General features: G+C 49.0%; 1 protein-coding gene across 2 annotated transcripts in view; it reads right to left on the bottom strand.

Moving 5' to 3' along the window:
* The window catches only part of LRRC20 (leucine rich repeat containing 20), an 82,460-nt gene that overhangs the window by 32,250 nt on the left and 27,019 nt on the right, over window positions 1-23,191 (bottom strand). For both annotated transcript variants that reach the window (XM_001925274.5, XM_005657404.3), the window contains exon 3: window positions 15,303-15,452. In XM_001925274.5, the coding sequence (XP_001925309.2) occupies window positions 15,303-15,452 (150 nt within the window). The remainder of the gene's footprint in view (window positions 1-15,302; window positions 15,453-23,191) is intronic.

Here is a 23,191-nt window from a genome sequence, read left to right on the forward strand (position 1 = left end):
ATCCTCTTGCTAGATTCCGCCGTGGTCCGGCACGGGTTTGCATCCCATAAAAAAGTAGTAACAGTAGCTCCCTTTTCCTTTTGTTTAGGGCCTCCTCTGAGTCCCACATCCTGCCAGGAGCTGATGCTAAGTGTCTGCCTTGATCCTCAGAACAGCTCTGCAAGATTTGTCTTATTCTTTCGGCAGAAACAGAGGCTCAGACAGGTCAAGCCATCTGCCCAAGATCACACCACCAGGTGACAGAGAAGCCAGGATTGGGATGACCAGAATGACCCCATGCTGGTCATAAAACATGGGACAGGAGTTCCCCCTGTGGCTCAGCAGGTTAAGGACCCTATGTGGTCTCGTGAGGGTGTGGGTTTGATCCCTGGCCTTGCTCAGTGGGTGGAGGATCTGGTGTTACTGCAAGCTATGGGGTGGGCCTCAGCTATGGTTCCAATTTGACCCTGGCCTCGGAATTTCGATGTGCTGCCAGTTCGGCAGTAAAAAAAAAAAGGGGGGGGGGACAAAGGGGCTTGTGACAAAGAAAACAGAAGAGAGAGATAGGTGTGACTATTTAATGAGTGAACTATGTCCCAGGCAATGTGTTAGTTGTTCATGAGATCTCATATAATCTTCCCCAAAATTTTGATCCCAATTTATGGATGAGAACACTGAGACTTGGAGGTCAAGTAACCTGCCGAGGTCAAACACACCTAGCAGATCCATGCCTGGTAGTCAGAGGCTCCCCATGTTCCTATAGATTCACAGATAAAGGAAGGGGGAAATGGAATGACAGTCCCATTTCCTCGGACGTGGGGTTGGGGAGGGGTCCAGCAGACACCAAGATTAGGGCAGGGCTGGGTCTAACCTTCAGGAAGCAGAGTCTCTGGAGGAGGCTGAAGAGACTTCCACATGAAGCTCAGCTGGCACATCCTCAGGATGGAAGGCCGGTGGTAGCCTTCCTGCTGGGGACACCTGCCTGGGATCAGTCAGGGACATCGCCATAGCCGGGGAGCTGAAAAGCTTTTCCTCTGACTGATATCCTTTTAATAAAGGCTCAGCGTGTCTTGCCAGGTCTCTTTCAATAGATTTTCTCCATGTCGCTATCTTGCCGCATGCATAACTTGAACGCTCTGCATATCTCCCACTCTCGCATACAGCCAGAACAAACTTGATCCCAACCTCTGCGTGCTCACACCCACACCTCTCAGGGCTGGAGGAGAAGCAGGAGGGCAGGGACCCTCTCTGCCCAGAATGCTCAAGACGTGTTCCTGGAAGTGGAGCTACTGAACGGTGGTCACACATTCATTAAATGAAAAGACCTGCCCTAATCATGGAGTTTCCGTTGTGGCTCACTGGTTAACAAATCTGACTGGGAACCATGAGGTTGCAGGTTCAATCCCTGCCTTGTCAAGTGGGTTAAGGATCTGGCATTGCCATGAGCAGTGGTATAGGTGGCAGATGTGGCTTGGATCTGGCGTTGCTGTGGCTGTGGTGTAGGCCTGCGGCTATAGCTCCAATTATACCCCTAGCCTGGGAACCTCCATATGCTGTGGGTGCGGCCCTAGAAAAGACAAAAAAAAAAAAAAAAAAAAAAAAAGACAAAAAAAGAAAAGACCTGCCCTAATCACATGCCCGCTCACCCTGTCATGCTTCTACAGCCTGTTTTTCTTTCTTTCTTTCTTTCTTTCTTTCTTTCTTTCTTTCTTTCTTTCTCTCTCTCTCTCTCTCTCTCTCTCTCTCTCTCTCTCTCTCTCTCTCTCTCTCTCTCTCTCTCTCTCTCTCTCTCTGTCTCTCTGTCTCTCTCTCTCTCTCTCTCTCTCTCTCTCTACCACCGGGGAACTCCTGGGTTTGCTTGACTGTAAAATGATTTATGTCCTGTCTCTTTCCTACTCCTTAGGCAAGGAAGGAAGGTTAAACATTTACTGAGCACCTACTAGGTAGGCAAGTGCTATCTACATATCATCTGTAATTTCACAGCAACTGAGGTAAGTTTTATCATCTCTTTTTTCAGAGCTAAAAAGCTAGAGGCTCAGAGAGGTTAGGTGATTTGTCCAATATTGTAAGGCTAATAAGTGGGGCAGCTGAAATCTGATATTGAATATCTCTGGTCCAGAGACATCATGGACTCTCTCGAAAGGGGTGGGCAAAGGACTTTATTGGCAGAGCTGAATGAGGGAACAATAACCCTGATGTTGAAGGGGCTCAGACAGAGCCTGACAGACCCCTGGGAGGCTTATTACTCTTCCAAGCTTTTCAAGCCAAGGTCAACTGCCTACATTCTGACACTCCATGTGTAAGAAGGTCAAGGCTGCTCCCTCAGCCAGGGTCTTCAATCAAGAAGTCCAAGTCAGGAGTTCCTGTTGTGGCTCAGTGGGTTAAGAACCCAACATAGTGTCCACGAGGATGTGGGTTCGATCCCTGGACTCGCTCAGTGAGTTAAGGATCTGGCGTTGCTGCAAGCTGCAGCATAGGTCACAGATGCAGCTCAGATCCAGCATGGCTGTGGCTGTGGTGTAAGGCTAGCAGCTGCAGCTCCAATGCGACCCCTAACCCTGGAACTTCCATATTCCGCAGGTGCAGCCCAAAAGAGAAAAAAAAGTCCAAATCCAACAAGGCATTCCTGCTCCAGGAATGTCTGCTCAACAACCACTCTGGGAGTTCCTGTCGTGGCGCAGTGGTTAACGAATCCGACTAGGAACCATGAGGTTGTGGGTTCGATCCCTGGCCTTGCTCAGTGGGTTAAGGATCCGGCATTGCTGTGAGCTCTGGCATAAGTCACAGACGCGGCTCGGATCCCACATTGCTGTGGCTCTGGCATAGGCCGGCGGCTACAGCTCTGATTCAACCCCTAGCCTGGGAACCTCCATGTGCTGTGGGAGTGGCCCAAGAAATGGCAAAAAGACAAAAAAAAAAAGAAAAAAGAAATGCCAGAGCTGGGGGTTCTGACTTCAGGCCAGTGTGGCTCCAGGATTTACAGTGTTAGCCACGCCACCAGCTGAGGCCCACCCTGACACACACAGGCGGCTTGGCTAGCTACCACAGAGGCCGCTGGCCACTGGTTTGCCTTAGAGGAGCTTCAGAAAGATACACGGCTTAAAATTAGACGCTATTGCTGAAATTTGTTATCGCCAAGGGAGAGAGCTGCTATCATGGTTTTAATGTTTTCCCCACTCTGTGCATAGACCTCCTGGGCCTTGTTTGTGCTGGAGTTATCTTCTCAAAAATTCATGTCCGGTCCTCTGTCAACACTGAAGGTAGCAGGAGGCCTAGCAACTTAGCTTGTGAACGGTGCCGAAAACCACCCCAGAAAACGAATGTTATTCCAACTGTAAACACAAGATCTGGTTGATTTAAGCCACTGAGAGTTGAAATATATTTGTTCCGAATGCAAAACTGGCTTATCCTGACGTACAGATTGCTTTACTTGATGTGCATTTTTCTGCTTATAAAAGCAACACGTGCTCATTGTAAAAGTAGGGACAGCACAAAAATAGGAACAACGAAAAAACGAAAATCCCATGTTTTTCTATCCCTAGAGAACACCAGTGTTTTTTGGTATTCATCCTTCTACGTTTTTCTGGGTACATGCTAATGGATGGATAGATATGGATAGATGGACAGACGGATAGATGGATAGATAGATAATATGTTTTTGGTTTTGGTTTTGGGTTTGTTTGGTTTTTTTTTAGGGCCGCACCCATAGCATATGGAAGTTCTCAGGCTGGGGGTCGAATCAGAGCTGTAGCTGCCAGCCTATGCCACAGCCACAGAAAGTTGGAATCCATGCCACATCTATGACCTACACCACAGCTCACAGCAACACTGGATCCTTAACCCTGAGTAAGGCCAGGGATTGAACCCGTGTCCTCATGGATACTAATCAGGTTCGTTACCACTAAGCCACAACAGGAACTCCCCAGGTTTTGTTTTAAAAAATAGGAGAGGAGTTCCTGTCGTGGCTCAGTGGAAACAAATATGACTAAGAACTATGAGGTTGTGGGCTCAATCCCTGGCCTGGCTCAGTGGGTTAAGGATCCCGCGTTGTGGTGCGCTGTGGTGTAAGTCGCAGACGCGACTTGGATCTGACATTGCTGTGGCTGTGGTGTAGGCTGGCGGCTACAGCTCTGATTAGACCCCTAGCCTGGGAACCTCCACACGCCGCAGGTGTGGCCCTAAAAAGACAAAAGCAAAAAAAAAATAAAAAAAATAAAAATAAAAAACAGGGTTCCCTGGCAGCCTAGCTGTTAAGGATCCAGCATTGTCAATACTGTGGCTCAGGTCACTGCTGTGGTACATGTTCCATCCCTGGCCAGGAACTTTCCCATGCCATGGGCATGGCCAAAAAACAATAAAACAAAACAAAACAAATGGAATTAGAGCCTACATACACTTTTGAGAACTTCTTTTTTCACTCGAAAAAACTCAGGCAGGAGTTCCCCTTGTGGCTCAGCGGTAATGAACCCAACTAGGATCCATGAGGATGCAGGTTCAATCCCTGGCCTCACTCCAGCATTGCCATGAGCTGTAGTGTAGGTCACAGATGTGGCTTGGATCCCGTGTCACTGTGGCTGTGGCATAGGCTGGCAGCTGCACCTCTGATTTGACCCCTAGCCTGGGAACTCCCATATGCCACCCAAGGTCCTAAAAAGTAAAAAAAAAAAAAAAAAAAAAAAAAAAGTTCAGGCAGCTTCCAGGGAGTCACTGCTTGGTGCATCCTTCTCTGGTACTGCCCTAGACTGCCCTAGACCACGGCCCTGCCCCGGCTTCACCTTTTCCAGGGAAGGCTGCTCTCTGAAGTCCAGCCTTTTTTCAGTAGCAGGCTCCAAGGAAAGGGCCAGCTGCAAGGAGGAGGAGCTGGATCCATCTGAATGCCGAAAGCCACCTCTCCCACAGCTCAGAAGCTTTTCAGAAGAGGGAGGAGCGGCTGGGCAGGCAGTGCTCGTGCCCTTGACATTCAGTTCCTTTGTCACATTAGAGTAATCAAAGGGGCTGCCTTGAAATTGGAAAGGAAGGGGACGCTTGCCATTACCTAGGTTCAAAGCGAGCCCAGATATGCTTTGGAAAGACAGTGTCCATTTCCTCCAGTTCATCAGCCTCCTGCTGCTTTAAGAAATGGGTGAAGTGCTAGGACTGAGTGAGGGAGGGTTTTCAGGAAAGAGCTCTTGTGCCAGATACCCAGCCCTGATGGGTCTGAGGTTTATAATAACAAGTAATGATGAAGGCTCACATCTGTTAAGTGCTACTACATTCCAGGTACTGGTTCTCTCAGGTTCAGAGGCGATCATTGGGTTAATTGTACTATAACCCACTACCCCCAACTTACAGAGAGATGAAGCAACTTGTCCAGGGTCACACAAACTCCAACCTCTCCCCTGGTTAATCTGACTTTCCTCTCCCAACCCCCAAACTAGGACGTGAACACCAGCCAGCCTCCACAAGAGTAGTGGGCCATTCTGGCCACCTGCTTTTCCCAGTTTTGCATCCCTAATCCCTGCAGCACCTGTAGACACTCGGCAAATCCCTGCTTTTTTAATTTTTTTTTTTTTAAGGGCCGCACCTGCGGCATATGGAGGTTCCCAGGCTAGGGGTGGAATGGGAGCTACAGCTTCCAGCCTATGCCACAGCCACAGGTCACTGCAATGTCAGATCCCTAACCCACTGAGTGAGGCCAGGGATCGAATCTGCATCCTCATGGATACTGGTTGGATTTATCTCCACTGCACCACAATAGGAACTCCCAATCCCTGCTTATTTAGTAGTGAATGAATGAATGAGGGGGAAGAACCAGGAGGATCTGGTTTTGGTCTAACTCATCGTGTGTCCTTGGGCCCGTCCTCCCTCTGGACGGCCTCCATGAGAAGGTCCTTCCTGCCCATTCACAGTAAGGCTGTTAGAGTGAATTGAGAGTATTGCAAACAGCAGGGCATGCTGCACAAGAGAGGTATTTATTAAGCACTGCCTATACACTCAGCCCTGTGTTTGAACATGAATCCTTGAAAAGTGAAAGAATTCAACAAATGGAACTGCTTCTATTAGGGGGTACAAGATCCATGAGACAATTATTGGATGACAGAGCTTTTTGTGGAAATAAAATTGAAAGCTAACATTAAAGGTAGGAATCAACAGCAAAATAAAAGAGAAGGAGGACCTAGCTGAGACACATGACCCACAGAAAAGTCAATCAGTCAGGGATACCAAAACAGCCTCCACTCACCCACTCAACACATATATAACTCGGCATCTCCATGCGGCAGGCACTGCGTGACTGAGGGGAGATAAGGGTGGATAGCTGCATCCTCATGGATATTAGTCGGATTTGTTTCTGCTGAGCCACGATGGGAACTCCTTCTTTAGCCTTTTGAAATGATGGATTATACAGATTGATTTTCAAATGTTGAAGCAGCCTGGCATATCTATTGATAAATCCTATTTGATCATGGCATATAATTCTTTACGTATTCTTGGATTTGACTGCTAATATTTTGCTAGGAATTTTTGCGTTTTAGTTCATGAGAGATATTAGTTTTCTTTTCTTTTATACTATCTTTTATACCATCCTTATCCAGATTTGAAATCAGAGTAATACTGGCTTCATAAGAGGGGCTGGAAAGTGTGTACCTCTTCTATTTTCTGGAAGAGACTATGTAAAATTGATGTTAATTCGTGTTTAAAAGTTTGATAGAATTCTCCAGTGAGATCATATTGGCCTGGAGACTTCTTTGGGGGATCTTTTTATTTATAAATTCAATTTCCTTAATGGTTAGAGGACTACATAGATTGTCCATTTCACCTTGGTTGTATGTTGGTAGTTTGTGGTTTTCAAGAAACTAGACCATTTCTCCTAAGTGGTCAAATTTAAGAGAGCAAAGCTGTTCACAACAGATCCAATAGGGGCTTTGTTTGTTTGTTTGCTTTTTAGGGCCACAACTGCAGCATATGGAGGTTCCCAGGCTAGGGGTCAAATCAGAGCTACAGCTGCCAGCCTACACCACAGCTCACAGCAACACTGGATCCTTAACCCACTGAGTGAGGCCAGGGATTGAACCTGCATCCTCATGGATGCCAGTGAGATTCATTCCCACTAAGCCACACTGGGAACTCCGGATTTTTTTTTTGGTCGTCTCTGTGGCATATGGAGTTCCCAGGCCAAGGATCAGATCCAAGCCAAGATGCAACCTACAGTGCAGCTGTGGCAACGATGGATCCTTAACCCAGTGTGCCAGGCCAGGGAATGAACCTATGTCCCAGCACTCCAGAGACACCACTGATCCTGTTGTGCCCCATAATATCCCTGGGATATTATGTCACCACAACCTGAGCATTTGAGGTTTTCCCTGTGGCTTCCACTTTAAAGGAAGAACGTAAGTGTGGCTATAGGGGTTCCTTGGTGGCTCAGCATGTTAAGGATCTGGCCCTGTCACTGTTGTGACTCTGGTTCTGCCGTGGCAGAGGTTCAGTCCCTGGCCCTAGAACATCCACATGCTGTGGGCATGGCCCAAAAAAAAAAAAAAGGTGTGGCTATAGCCCAGCCACTTGATTGGCTGGTGTACTGAGCCTACAACTATGTCCAGCTCTACTTCTCACCCGCTCAGGACACATTCTTTCTCATTGCTGGGGTCACAATTATGCAGGCTTTCACTGCCCTCTGGCCTCAGGAGGCTGTACTAGGGGAGATCCAGATAGTTCTTCCTGCTCTCTTAAGCCAGGATTCAGAGTCAAACAACCTGGGCTCCCAGGGTGGACAGGGGCTCTGGGAGAAGGCCTTACTCCATCTCACTCCCAAGACCGCCCCCAGCCTGAGCGCAGCCAGGCATGACATTCCCTTATTCACTGTCACTTCTGAACTGTGGTTTCCGGTGTCTGCTAAATGGATCTCTCTTTTCCCAAGTTCCTCTTATTACTTCTGCATCACTCTTATCTTGGACAACTGTCAAGGCTGACTCGGAGGCCTCAGACTGACCCCAGTGGAGAGACGAGGTCTGCTGATTCCATTAAGGGACAGATAAGACTGGCCTGCAGTAATTACACAGCCAGGTGGTAAAGGAATTTCCAAAATACCTACCCACTGAAGATCAATCAGTGCCTTGGCTGTGACCCTACATCAAGGAGCAATTACTTTCCTGCTTGCAAGAGCCCTCCTGCAGGGCAGAGTCAGCGGGTTGGGTGGGACAATCATTGTCCTTCAAATGGCCCATGCTCAGCACTGAGGAAGCTTCACCCAGTGACAGTTGCAGCCCATGGGGGACAGGAGGGACAGAGCAGAAAGGAGTGCAGTTTCTGAAAGCCACATCCACTCCTTGGTGACAGAGGAACTGTCCTTGGGTGAGAAAACTCTGCTGATCTGGGAGGGTCTGGGACAGACTACAATGAAGTGTTAACCATTCTGTCCCATAAAAAGGAGAAGGTGGCTCTCATACCAACACACACCACTTTCCAAATATATTGCTAAGTAAAAAAGGGAAATTGAAAAACCATGCATACACTCTACCCCCACTGGTCATGTATAAAGGGGCTCTGGATCTGGACTCGCAGACCTCACCCCATTCCTTCTCGCTGTGTGACCTCAGGCAAGTTACTTAAGCTCTCTGTGCTTCAGTTTCTTCATATACAACAAAGATAATAAGAGTCCTGACCTCACAGAGTTATAAAGACGTAAATAATGTTATCCTTTTTTTTTTGTCTTTTGTCTTTTGAGGGCCGCACCCACAGCATATGGAGATTCCCAGGCTAGGGGTCAAAACAGAGCTATAGCTGCCAGCCTACACCATAGCCACGCAGAATCCGAGCTGTGCCTATAACCTACACCATAGCTCATAGCAACGGTGGATCTTTAACCCACTGAGCAAGGCCAGGGATCGAACCCTCATTCTCATGGATACTAGCCAGGTTGTTAACCACTGAGCCACGACAGGAACTCCAACAATGTTATACTTGCTAAGTGTTCAAAACAGTGCCTGCCTGTGATGGCCTACTGTAAACACTACTAACATTGACTACATTTATATCCACACTGGCATAAAATCTCTCTAGAACTGGGTAATGTGGCAGCCTCTGGACAGGGCAACTGGATACCTAGGACAGGAGTAAGGGGGAGACATAATATTGCAAACTTTAGAATACTGTATATACCTATTATCTATTTAAAAACAAATAATAAGAATTCATTTCAAATGAAGCCTTATAGCTAGTGTCAGGCAACCAAACCTGGCTGTACCCGCAGCATCCCTGGCAGCTGCTCCCTTCCTACCCCCCACCCCGAACCCAAGGCTCTCCTGGTCAGGGGAGTTACCTGCCCTATAGAGGGTCCTATGACTTCACTTGGGAGCTGGATAAAGATACAGCTGGGGACTTGGTATGTGAGGTCTTGCCGACATGGGCCCAGCCCCCGAAATGCTTTCTGCCCCAGTTACCATGCCTCCTCCCAGACCTTGGCAGCCTCGGGCCTTAACTCACGTCACTTCCCTGCCTAGGATGCCTTTCTCTCCCCTTTCCCCAGGCCAATCCATCCCACCCTCCCAGAATCCCTCCCCGATGCTTGTGTTGTACAGATGGTTCTCTTAGGCCGGTCCCCAATGACACACTATGTCCCTCTGCTCTGTAAAATGTTCAGTCTTGTACCATTTGTACACACCTCTCCTCTTTCTGAAAGGCCTCAGGAATTCCCCTGATCCATCTGGTAAACGCCTCCTCATCTGTCAAATGCTTTTTTTTTTTTTTTTTTTTTTTTCGCCTTTTCTAGGGCCACACCCGTGACATAGGAGGTTCCCAGGCTAGGGGTTCAATCAGGCTACAGCTGCCAGCCTACACCACAGCCACAGCAACGTGGGATCCTAGCTTGTTTGTGACCCACACCACAGCTCACGGCAACGCCGGATCCTTAACCCACTGAGCAAGGCCAGGGATCGAACCCAAAACTTCATGGTTCCTAGTCGGGCTCGTTGACCACTGAGCCACAACGGGAACTCCTCAAATGCTATTTGTAAGCCATTTCCTCTGGAGGTTTTCTGATTCTCTACTGTTAGGAGACCCCACGCCCAGAGTTGCATGGTGGAGCCCTAACCCCTAGTACCTCACGGTTTGACTGTATTTGGGGTTAAGTTTTTTTAAGAATGACCAAGGGAGATTCCCATTGTGGCTCAGCAGTAATGAGCCCGACTAGTATCCATGAGGATGTGGGTTTGATCCCTGGCCTTGCTCAGTTGGTTAAGGATCCCGTGTTGCCATGAGCTGTGGTGTAGGTTGCAGACATGGTTCAGATCCCGAGTTGCGGTGGCTGTGGTGTAGGCTGGAAGCTGTAGCTCTGGTTCAACCCCTAGCCTGGGAACTTCCATATGCTGCAGGTGCAGCCCTAAAAAGCAAAAAAAAAAAAAAAAAAAAGAAGTGATCAAGTTAAAATGAGGCAGTCAGAGGTGGGCCCTAATCTGATCTGACGGCTGTCCTTATAACAGGAAGAAGAAATGAGGACATACAAAGAGACATCAGGGATCCTACATAGAGAAATGGTCTTGAGATGACACAGGGAGAAGAGGGCCATCTGCAAGCCAAGGGAAACCAAACCTGCTGGCTTCTGACGCTTGACGTCCAGCCTCCTGAGAAATAACTGTTGTTTCAGCCACCCAGTCTGCACTGCTGTGTCACGGCAGCCCTCTCAACTAACACACCCACCCACCCAAAACAGAACTGGCTCCTCGGCACACCCACCAGACATTGAGTAAATATTCCTTTGCATTATAAAGTGGACGTCTGCTTATCTGCGTGCCTCCCTGAGAGACTGGGAGCTCCTCGAGGCCCAGGTCTAGATCTTGGTTCTATTATTCTTCCCAGACGTCAGTGCCCTGGGAATTAAATAAGATGATGCACGTAAAACACTCGGCGTGGAGCTGGAAGGGCTCAGCGCCCAGTGAATCTGGGCTTCTGTGTTATTTCTCACTTGTTCGTGCCCACACTGGCCCCAGAACAGGTGCCCAGGAGGAAACAATGAATTGAGCTGAAAGGCAGGCTGTGAGAGACTAAATACATACATAGACAATGGCCAGACCAAGTATGATAAGAGAACTGGGACCTACACCCTGAGGCAACCTGCCCAGGGAACCAATCCACTAGCAAAGCAGCCAGCCTAGGAAGCCAGTCTTCCTGTAAGTCAGGCTTGTAGAAACAGAGACTACTATCTCCATCCACAATCCAGGGAAACCAAATAATACCCCCTGTAACCACTGGCCCCAAATGGCCAGGACTTGATTGCTAACAGGTTCCCTAATTTTTGTCCCTACATCCCACTCAAGATCAACCAGAGCGAGACTGATATGCATCATTACCAATCGCATAGGGCGCCCTGCGGCTGGCCTGCCTCCAGCTTCCCTAGGCCAAAGGCCTCCCAACAGGCAGAACCACTGCTGCAGCCTTCTCCCTTTTATCCACCAGAAAGCTTTCCCACTCCTCTGCCTGTGTTGGAGTTCCTGCCAAATGCAAGTGACAGTGGCTGACTCTGATGCTAGGGCGAGCTTTGAATGAACAGCCTCTGCTGGTTCTCATTTGGGTGCCCTCTCTCGGTCTATTCCCGCAGGTGCATCTCTCACACCTCTGGCCTGGCAGGTCCAGAACATACTCAGTAAAAAGGGCCAGGAGTTCCTCTCGTGGTGCAACGGAAACGAATCTGACTAGGAACCACGAGGTTGCAGGTTTGATCCCTGGCCTCACTCAGTGGGTCAAGGATCCAGTGTTGCCGTGAGCTGTGGTGTAGGTCACAGACACAGCTCGGATCTGGCATTGCTGTGGCTGTGGCGTAGGCCAGCAGCTACAGCTCTGATTAGACCCCTAGTCTGGGAACCTCCATGTGCCGCAGGTGCAGCCCTAAAAAGAAAAAAATAAAATAAAATAAAAAGGGCCAAATGACTGGCATCAGGAGGAAGTGGGGAGATAGGGACACAGGAGGAGAGGGGTCGGAAGAGCCACAGCCAGACATGGGGACCCACTCTCTTCAGGGTCCACTTGCCCTTTGGACAGATTCTATTTGTGCCACTGTCCTCTCCAGGTCTCGCTTTTTCTCGCCATAAGATCGGTGAAGGAAGTCAAGGGGATGTAATCATTTAAAGGTGACCCAACTCTGGGCATTCCCATCGTGGCTCAGTGGTTAATGAACCCAACTAGCATCCATGAGGACTCAGGTTCGAAGCCTGGCCTCGCTCAGTGGGTTAAAGATCTGGCATTGCCGTGAGCTGTGGTGTAGGTCGCAGACATGGCTCAGATCCTGCATTGCTGTGGCTGTGGCATTGGCCAGCGGCTATAGCTCCAATTGGACCCCTAGCCTGGGAACTTCCATATGCCACGGGGGTAGCCCTAAAAAGACAAAAAAAAAAAAAAAAAGATAAAGGTGACCCAACTCTGAAGTGGCCATGACCCTAGCAAAGGAAAGTCCCTAGGGTCCCCACAGATGACAACTTAGCAGACAGGGAGCAAGCAGGTAGCTCTCTCCCCAGCACCAAGGCAGCCTACCTCCTCTGTCAGGAACCCAGAAGAGGATGCTAGCAGGTGGTATGGACCCCAGCAAAGCCTATGCAAGCCTCCCCCTCACACATAAAAGGAAAGGTTTTTCTCTTTGAAAGAGAAACCACGGCAAAGGCTGGGGCCCAGAGCCACCTCTGTGGGAACCAGGCGGGTCCACAGCTCCAGCCCATCCCTGCCTTTTCGCCACCCCTCAGTCCACTGCTGCCTCTGTGAAATCCAATTACTGGGCACACCACGGCCTTTCCTTGGTTATCCCAAGCAGCATGAGGAAGGTAGGAGCCACCAGAACACAGGAGAGAGCTCAAACAGCACCCTTCATCAGATTCGGATGAAAGAGAGCTATGGTAAATATTTCCACAGCTGAGGCAAGAATACGGGGCCCCAAGCACATTTCTCCAGCACTGGCTGCCACGCCCCCTGGAGTGGGCCCACTTATTCATCCCACAAGGTGCTGCTGAAGGTCAAGTCCTCTCTCGGGGGTCCTTGAGCTAATATAGGTGGCCTGGAAAGACAGCCCTGGCTGGGAAGTGGGCAACCTGGGTGTATGGCTCTCAGACCCTGGACCAGTCCCTCCTCTTCCTGACCTTCCTCCTCCACCCATCAAATGAGACAGCGGAGGCAGCTCTACCACGCTATGGGAGACTCTCCCAACTTGGCCCATAAGCTAAATCTAACTTGCAAAATGTGCTTTATTGGCTGCCAGATTATATAAAAATTGATAAAATTCATGAAAGCATCCCTATTTGCAGATTCAATTTAATAACACAATCAGAACAATCCCAGGGCACATCTAGCAAAGGCGGAGCAGGGCACCGATCAGTTGGCCCCAGTCCCCACCAGCCTCACTTGTCACAGGCCCAATCAGAGTCACCCATTACTTACCTGCTAGTCTCTTGGGCATTTGTGTTTATAACTCCTGAACTATGGTCTCCACCTTGGCTGCCAGCCCTTCAGAATGACCGAAAACAGGTTTTAACCGATGCCTACGCCCAGACCCACATCCAGACATTGTGATTCAATGGGTCTTGGGGTGAAGGCAAGGCTATGGTATCTGGAGAAAAGCTCGTCAGGTGATTCTGACTTTAGCCAGGCTGAGAGCTGCTGCTCTGAAGGCCCTGCTGGCTGGGAGGACCCATCTCACCCGGGTAAGAAAGCAGCAGCAGGAGAGTGGGCATTGCAGTGGCTACTGCATCCTGCTCGTCCACCCGCAGGCGCCTTTTCAAACGAATCTACAAGGCGGACCTGCTGGCCTCCCACCCACCTCCCTGCTGAGCATCCGTGGCTGCTTGCTCTGTGTGTGCACAGCAGAGGAGACAACATCCCTGGCATCTGTCACTCCTGAACTGAGAAAGCTGGAAAGATGGGAAAAGTGGGCCTGGTCAAAAGTGCCCACAGGTCCCCATGGGGAAACAAGGCCCAGGGATCCACCCCCATCCCCTAACCCCCATCCCATCCCCATCATAAGCACCTTACCTTTTTTCTCTTTTCCTTTTTATTTTACAGCTATACCTGCGGCATATGGAAGTTGTCCTTTGGTGGCAGATCTAGCCGAGGGCAGGCTGGTTTCCTTCCCCATTAGCATCTACAAGGTCCTGCAGACCTTGTCAAATCAGAGCTGCAGCTGCTGGTCTACACCACAGCCACAGCAACGCAGGATCCAAGCCTTGTCTGTGACCTATGCTGCAGCTCACAGTAACGGTGGATCCTTAACTCACTGAACGAGGCCAGGGATCGAACCTGCACCCTCATGGACACTATGCTGGGTTCTTAGCCTGCTGAGCCACAATGGGAACACCAGCACTGTAGCTTTAAAGGCACAAATGCAATGAGCTTTGTGAGCTTCAGTCAGAGACGACTTAGACCAATCCCTCCTCTGTCCAAGTCCTGCCTGCAACTCCCTCCTGAACCACTGTCCAGGCTGCATCCTGTCCCTGGACCAGGTTTGCCAATTCGTACCTCCCTGTCCCCTCTGGGCTCCAGCAGTGCTCACATCTCCTCTAGGAAGCTGCATGAGATGGGCCTGCTCAAGTCCTTCCGGTTCCATCAGCATTTTATGTGTTAGATTCTCTAAATAGGCTCTTAGCTGCCCCTATCAGCTAGAGACCTCCAAAAGGCAGGCATCCCCTCTCCTGTGCCCCCTGTGCCCTCCCCCATTCTCCCACCCCACCATTTCGCAAACACACACCAAGCGCCCAGGCTACAGCCTCATCCATGGGTCACTGAGCAGCAGGGACCTCTTGCAGAAGGATGGAGGGACTGCTCCGTGGACATGGAAGCGGGCACTGCAGTGGCTACTGCATCCTGCTCGTCCACCCGCAGGCACCCTTTCAAACGAATCTACAAGGCGGAACTGCTGGCCTCCCACCCACCTCCCTGCTGAGCACACAGGCTGCTTGCTCTGTGTGTGCACAGCAGAGGAGACAACATCCCTGGCATCTGTCACTCCTGAACCGAAAAAGCAATGTGCGAGAACAAAGCAGACTGGGGGAGTCAGAAGGGCACTCATTCAAGTCTACCGAGAAATATTTATTCCTGAGCTGCAGGACGCCAAATACCCCACTGGTCTGCTTAGAACAAGAGAATCACTCCAGGATCCGCCCCCTTGGCCATTAGTCAGTCTGATTCACAGGCTGCTGGAGGCATGAGTGATACTTAGAAACGTCCAGCTGCAGGGAAGGCATAGGTCCAGCCTTAAAGTCTCCCCTGGGAGTGGTTTTCTGAGTCTAGCTGACCCTGGTGACACTGTCAGACAGGGCTGGAGCTGGAAGACGAGGGCCAGCTTGCCCTCCTGGCCTGAGCTGACCAGGACCTACCTCGGAGCTGAGAGAAAGTCGTCATGAACTTGCTGGTGAGGGACTTGAGCTCATTGTTGGCCAGCGTGATGAGGTGGATCTGGTCGGTGACATTCCGCAGGACCTTGTAGATGCCGATGGGGAAGGAAACCAGCTTGCACTCGGCCAGATCTGCAGCCAAAGGACATAGGTCAGCGTTAGCAGTCACAGCTGCCCATGGACCTACCCCAAACTCCAAACGCCCAACACCCTCTTTCTCCTCCCAGTCTCCTTTCCCTCCCCCGTCTTCCCTGTTCCCGGCTTGAGAGCCCCACCCCTCCTCCAAGAGCCTTCATCACTATATGTCACCCGTTCTTTTTTTGTGTGTTTTGTCCTTTTAGAGCCGCACCAGCGGCATATGGAGGTTCCCAGGCTAGGGGTCTAATCAGAGCTGTAGCCACCGGCCTACACCACAGCCATAGCAACACCAGATCCCAGCCTCGTCTGCGACCTACACCATGGCTCACGGCAACGCCGGATCCTTAACCCACTGAGCAAGGCCAGGGATTGAACCCGAAACCTATATGGTTCCTAGTCGGATTCGTTTCCACTGTACCACGATGGGAACTCCGTGTCACCCAGTCTTGAACCCTGAACCTTAGAGTTTATTCTAGCACCTTCTCTAAGAGCACAGTCTGCTAGCTAGAACGCAGAAGGCACCCGATGACCAGCACTCATAGCCGTGAGCTTGAGGCCTCACAGGATCCACAACTTTCTCTGGGATCATCAGACTCGACGGTGAAGCTGTAGTCTTAAGGATATTTATAATAGTCTGCTGCTTTGAAAACAGGCAATTCGCACAGACTCTGTGGTTTGACTTTCTTCCCTGTCCTGTGACTCTGAAGACAAGCCTGTCCAAGAGGTGGCAGGGAAACCTCTGTGGAGAAGAGCCTGGCAGTTCCTCAAATGGTTAAACCTAAAGTTACTGTATGACCCATCAATTCCACTCCTGGGTATATCAATAATATTCCTATATGCCGGCAATAACTATAGTTTTTAAGAATTCTATTCCAAACCACGATATAATATAAAATAGAGGAGTTCCTGCTGTGGCATAGCGGAAATGAATCCGACTAATAACCATGAAGTCGCGGGTTTGATCCCTGGCCTTGCTCAGTGGGTTAAGGATTCGGCATTGCCATGAGCTGTAGTGTAGATTTCAGACATGGCTTGGATCCTGTGTTGCTGTGGCTGTGGTGTAGGCCAGCAGCTGCAGCTCTAATTCGACCCCTAGCTTGGGAACCTCCATATGCCATGGGTGCGGCCCTAAAAAGCAAAAAAAATTTTTTTTCAATAAAGATAAAATAATATAAAATAGAGAAAATCATAATGGAAAATGTATGTGACCAATATCAAGAAAGGTAGAAAAGTTCACAAAGATATTTTTAAATTAGATTTATACATGAACATATATAACATTCAGGGACATGTCAAAATATTGAACTGAAGGTGATTTTTTTTTTTTTTTTGGGCCATATCCACAGCAAGAAATTAGATCCTGGGCCAGGGATTGAACCTGTGCCACAGTAGTGACCTAAGCCACAGCAGGGGCAATGCCGGATCCTTAACCACCAGTCCATCAGGGAACTCCCGATGGTGATTTTTTAAAAAAATTTACAAATTGTTTAATGGAATTCCTGCTCAAATCCCCAAAGTTTGTTTGTTTGTTTGTTTGTTTGTTTTTTAAACTGGATGAAATAGTTTTTCTCTTTCTTTCTTTCTTTTTAGGGCCACACCTGTGGCATATGGAAGTTCCCAGGCTAGGGGTCAAAACGGAACTGCAGCTGCCAGGTTACACCACAGCCACAGCAACGCCAGATATGAGCCACATCTGTGACCTACATCACAGCTTTTGGCAATGCCAGATCCTTAATCCACTGGGCGAGGCCAGGGATTGAACCCACATCCTCATGGATACTAGTTGGGGTACTCCCACTGAGCCACAATGGGAACTCCTTGATGAAATAGTTTTAAAGTTCAACTGAGGAATAAGCAAGCAAGATTCTCTAAAAGACAAGATGGAGTGATAACAAATTTTATAAGGCTATAGTAATTAAAATAGAGGATAACAGGAAAAAATAGATCATAATCTCAGCAGAAAATAATCTGACTAGTATCCACGAGGATGCAGATTCGATACCTGGCCTCACTCAGTGGGTTAAGGATCCGGCTTTGCCATGAGCTGTGTAGGTTGCAGATGTGGCTGGGATCCTGTGTTGCTGTAGCTGTGGCATAGGCCACAGCTACAGCTCCAATTCGACCCCTAGCCTGGGAACCTCCGTGTGCCATGGGTGCAGCCCTAAAAAGACAAAAAAAAAAAGATCATAGAAAGAAAATGCACAGTCCAGAAAGTACAGTCTTAAATAACATGTCTTAATTTAATAAATTTAATAAATGCTAAAGGAGGATTCACAAATAAATTTGGGAAGGGAAGGAATAATAACTGACGTCAGAATAACAAATCAGTAATTTTGGGAACCCAAACAAGAGAAAGACTCTAAGTTAACCAAAGAATCAAAACAAAACTCGAGATAGAATTCTATTTTACTTCTTTTTTTTTTTTTTTTTTTTTTTTTGGCTGCACCTGTTCCTGGGCCAAGGGTCTGAGCTACTGCAGTGACAGCACCAGATCATTAACCTGCTAAAGCCACAAGGGAACTCCCTAGAATTATATTTTAAATAGTTTTTGAAATTAAACAAAGTCCGAAGTAAACATAATTTAACATTCATACAACCTCCTAATAGAGGATGACTTTCTAAACCTCGAAGCCATAAAGGAATCACAAAGGGAGTTCCCATCATGGCTCAGCAGAAATGAATCCAACCAATGAGGTTGCAGGTTCTATCCCTGGCCTCGCTCAGTGGGTTAAGGATCTGGCATTGCTGTGAGCTGTGGTGTAGGTCGCAGATGCAGCTCAGATCTGGCATTGCTGTGGCTGTGGTGCAGACCAGCAGCTGAAGCTTCAATTCCACCCCTAGCCTGGGAACTAAAGCTGCAGGTATGGCCCTAAAAAGACTAAATAAATAAATACATAAATTTTAAAAATAGAAAAAATAAAGGTATCATAAAAAGAGCTTTTATTGGAAAAAATAACCTGGCCAATTCAAGGATAAAGTGGGTCAGCTCCCTGTGAAAGTGAGAAACAGAGAAGGAAGATCTGTGAAAGAAAGACAGTCGATCTCTGTCTTGAAATGGAGCAGAAGCTAGGAAATGGAACTTTCAGGACTCAGACATCACTGAAGAATCATACAATGCACTCCTGCTCCCTGCTCATGATGAAGGCAGAAGAGACAGAAAGCCACCAAGCTGTTCAAGCTATTTCCAAGGGTCCTCAAAGCAGGTGTCTTATTGAGATCAGCCCAGAAACGTCCAGCCCTCAGCCTCGTTCCTCCCACCTGGGCTTGCCACAAGCCATCCCAACCACCCTACGCTCCCAGTCCCTGGTGCAAGCAACACACAGCCTTGCCTCATTTGGCCACTGACATAGTCACAGGAGCACATGGCCCCACACCTAGAGGCTTCTGAGGGCCCAGAATGCATCCACACTTGCTGCTTTCATTTGCCTTCTACAGAGAGCTATCAAGGCCCTACTGTGTGCCAGGCACCATTCTGCACTGTGCCCTGTGGCTTCCCTATGTTTTTTGGCGGTGGTGTGGCACCTAGGGCATATGGAAGTTCCTAGGCTAGGGGTTGAATCAGAGCTGCAGCTGCCAGCCACAGTAACACCAGATCCGAGTCACCTCTTCAACCTACACCATAACTTGCAGCAATGTCAGATCCTTAATCCAATGAGAGAGGCCAGGGATTAAACCTGCATCCCCGTGGATATTAGTTGGGTTCATTACCGCTGAGCCACAACGGGGAACTCCCATCCTGTTTTTTGTTTTGGTTTGGTTCTTGGCAGTTCCATCCGTTTCCTCCATCCTTTGGTGCACAGGAAGGAAGGTGCGCCATGAAACACCTGCTCAAAACAGTCTTGCTGGGATGTGATGCCAACACCCTCCAGCCAGGCCATGTCACCAGCCACTAACCCAGCCGGTGAACTCCCCATGCTGGGAGGAGAAGTCCATCATCTCGGGGAACAGTGCTTCATGTCCCTGGGACAAGATATGGAGATCCAGGTACCCAGACAGGAAGGAACAAACCTCAACTTGGCCCAGTCAACTTCCCATCTGAGCAGAAGGAGCAAAAAAATTCTCAGCCATTCCCTGGGGGATGAGGATAATAGTAACTGTAAACAGTACCAGTCACTATTTCTTTCTTCTTTTTTTTTTTGTCTTTTTCTCCTTTTAGGGCCACACCCACGGGCATATGGAGGTTCCCAGGCTAGGGGTCTAATAGAAGCTGGAGCTGCAACTGCCGGCCTACGCCACAGCCAAAGCAACGACAGATCCGAGCCACATCTGCAACCTACACCACAGCTCACGGCAATGCCGGCTCCTCAAGCCACTGAGCAAGGCCAGGGATTAAACCTGAAAACCTCATGGTTCCTAGTCAGATTCATTTCCACTGTGCCACGACGGGAACTCCCCCAGTCACTATTTCATATGAGCTAGCTTGTAACCCTTCTGTACATATAAGGACATTGCAAGTGACTTGCCCAAAGTCCCTCAGCTGAAAGTAGGGAAGTAAGATTTGGATGCAAATTAGGCTGATCAGGCAGCTGGGGGTCCTAATCATTGTGCTATCCCACCACCTTGAGTCAAGCAAGTGCAGGGGACCTGCCTCTGGGCCAGAGAAGGAGGAGTCCCTGCTGAGCAGGGGTTTGGCTACAAACTCTTGTCGGCCTTTCCAGCTCAGCACCCATGATCTGGGGACAGAGGCCCTGCGGCCTTCTTCATGAGACTTTTGTCCTCAGAAAATTCTTCTCCAGGTCTAATTCAAAGGATGGGTATCTTCTACACCTGCTATAACTGTCCGTGGCAGAGAAAAGCCCCCAGAGCTCAGCCAAGTTCAAGGCTGGGCCCTGGGGCTTACGGGGGCAGACAACACCACTTCTGGGGGACACAACTAGGATGCAGTCAGGGGTCAGGTCCCACGAAGGGAGACCTGCCCAGGGAAGAGGAGACCCAGGCTGGAGACAGGTGAGTGGTCCTCAAGGATCCATGGGATGTCACCAAGAAAAGAGTCCCATCCTCTCTGGGTCCTCAGAGCCAAGAGCATAGGGGCTGGTTCACCAGCCATAGGAAAAGGCCACACATGAAGAAGGGATATTACATCTTGGGTGATCAGGCAGGGTCACCAGAGAGGACCCCTGCACCAGATGGAGGCCGAGTGGCCTCAAAGGTCTCAGTCCACTCAAAAGAACAAGCAAAGCTAATGTCACAAGTACTATGTGCCAGGAGTAGGTGCTTTTTATGTATTAACTCATTAAATTCCCATAACAACCAGGAGTGACCCTCTCAGGAGGACAATGAGGCCTCTGCTGATAATTGTCCAAGGTCATTTGGGGAGAGGTGATGGAGTTGCAAAGAACTGGAGCACAAAGATTTCAGGAGGGTGATCAACTTGTCCCAGTTTGCCCAAGATGTTTCCGATTTTAGCACCCCAAGTCCTGCATCCTGGTGGACTCCTCCTTGGTCCCAGACAACTCAGAACAATTGGTGGCCCTAGATTCCAGCTGCGCACTGATGAGAGATTATTAGAATCAGACAAGAAGGGAAGGCAAGGGCCATGGCGTGAGCGAAAGCCCTCTGGGGCGCCACCTTTGAGCCCTGCCTCCTCCTGCAATTTCCTGGAGCCTCACCAGAAAGGAAGGCTCCAGCCCCATAATCGTTTCAAGCTCCCTGGTGGTGCATACATGCCCACAGACTCCACCAGGGACTCGGGGATACTAACCATAGGGGCCTCCATCAACAGCTGGATGGCAGCTGGATTCATTTGAGTGTGCCTTTCCCCGGTGCCCCACCCCACGCGCCCCCACCAACACCTGAGCTATAGCAGAGACCAGAGACCCTTGGGGGGAAGGCACTGTAATAAACACAAGGCATAATTATCCTCATAATTATTATTGCCAGAAGGCCAAATTGCACATCCCCAAACCTCTAATTTAGAATAGTACTTTGTGTTAATAAAGAAGCTTTTTAATTCAAAATGCATGGGTCCTTCATTAAAGGTTATCTCATCAAGTCTAATGAATGCCTGATGAAAAGTAACTCGTGGGCAAAACCAACAAAATCCAAGCAGTAAACAGAACGTTCTGCGGGAAGTCGGGGGCAGGGGGTCGGGGGGTGGGGGGGTGTGAAGCTTGTGTTGTTCCTTAAAAATACGGAACTCTGATCCCTGCTTAGTCCCGGCTCAGAGGTGGGCCCGGTGGAAGGACCCTGCGGGGGAGCAGCGAGAGTCCCAGAGCCCCTGGCAACAGAGTCACAGAGCCCAAGGAGAAAGTGTCGGGGACACAGGCTGGCAGGTGCCTGGGCATCATGGCCTGACCAAGGCTGTAGGAGGAAATATGCCACCAGTGTGACCCGCTCCCACCCAGAACGTCTTCTTTTTCACAAAATGTCTCTTTTCACAAATGACTTTTTCAGGGAATCTCAGGATTAGAAGAAGGTTGAAAGTCATTTAGCCCAACTTTCCCAAACTTTCCAGTAAGAATCAGCTGGAGAGCTGATTCCTAGGCCCCTACCCCCTCAGTGGGTCTGGAATGGGACCAGGGAATTTGTGGCGGGTTTGTTTTTGTTGTTTTGCTCTGTAGGGCCACACCCATGGCATATGGAAGTTCTCAGGCTAGGAGAGCTGCAGCTGCCATCCTACACCACAGCTGCAGCAACTCAGGATCTGAGCCGTATCTGCGACCTACACTACAGCTCATGGCAACACCGGATCCTTAATCCACTGAGTGAGGCCAGGGATCAAACCCACATCCTCGTGGATACTAGTTGGATTCGTTTCCACTGTGCCAAAGGGGGAATTCCCGAGAATTTGTGTTTTTAACAAGTATTCCCAGGTGATTTTTATCAATAAGCAAGCTTGAGAACACTGAGTAATGCAGCCTCCAAGCTCAGACCTAAAATTCTTACAATGTCTCCATCAGAGCGCACAGAGTTCTTATTGAACACTTCTGCTGATGGGGGGCTCACCTCCCTCCCACAGAATGGTTTTAACTGTTAGAGAGTTCTTTCATCAACTATATGATAACTGCTACCCTGCTACTACCTAATGTTCCTTCTGCCCTTTTGGCTTACATATAGATATTTTCCCCTGCATGAAAATGCTTTACATGCATGAGGATGAAGGACACTATAAGCTTTACTCCAGGCAAAACATGCCAGAAACCTCAATCCCCATGACTCTTTTTGGCTGTGCCCGCAGCATGCAAACGTTCCCGGACCAGGGATCGAACCCGAGCCACAGCAGTGACAACATTGAATCCTTAACTGCTAGGACACTAGGGAACTCCAATCCCCATGACTTTAGATGCTTCCTTCAGAGAATTGGGACCAGCCCAACCCAGACTCTGGCCCATCCAGAACTGACTCCTGTGCAGGCTCTCAGTCTGTCCTGAATGACCACAGCTACCATTCACTGACATCAGCTGTGTGTCTGAAACTGCTCAGAACCTTAGACCTACAATCTCATCTACTCCTTGCGACTACTCTGTAGGGGCAGCTCTATACTTACCCTCCTTGAACAGAGGAGGAAACTGAGTCACAGAGAAGTTAAAGACTGGATTGCTCAAGGTCACATGATTTATCCTAGGTCACCCATGTTAATGAAATAATAACATTTATAAAGTGCTTTCTACATGCAAGTCAGTGATCTCAGCTTTAATTTTTAAATTTATTTTTCTTTATTTATTGAGGTACAGTTGATGTACAATATTATATAAGTTTCAAGTGCACAATCGTGATTCCCAATTTTTAAAGGT

The sequence above is a fragment of the Sus scrofa genome, chromosome 14 (genome assembly GCF_000003025.6).
Source record: "Sus scrofa isolate TJ Tabasco breed Duroc chromosome 14, Sscrofa11.1, whole genome shotgun sequence".
NCBI lineage: Eukaryota > Metazoa > Chordata > Mammalia > Artiodactyla > Suidae > Sus > Sus scrofa.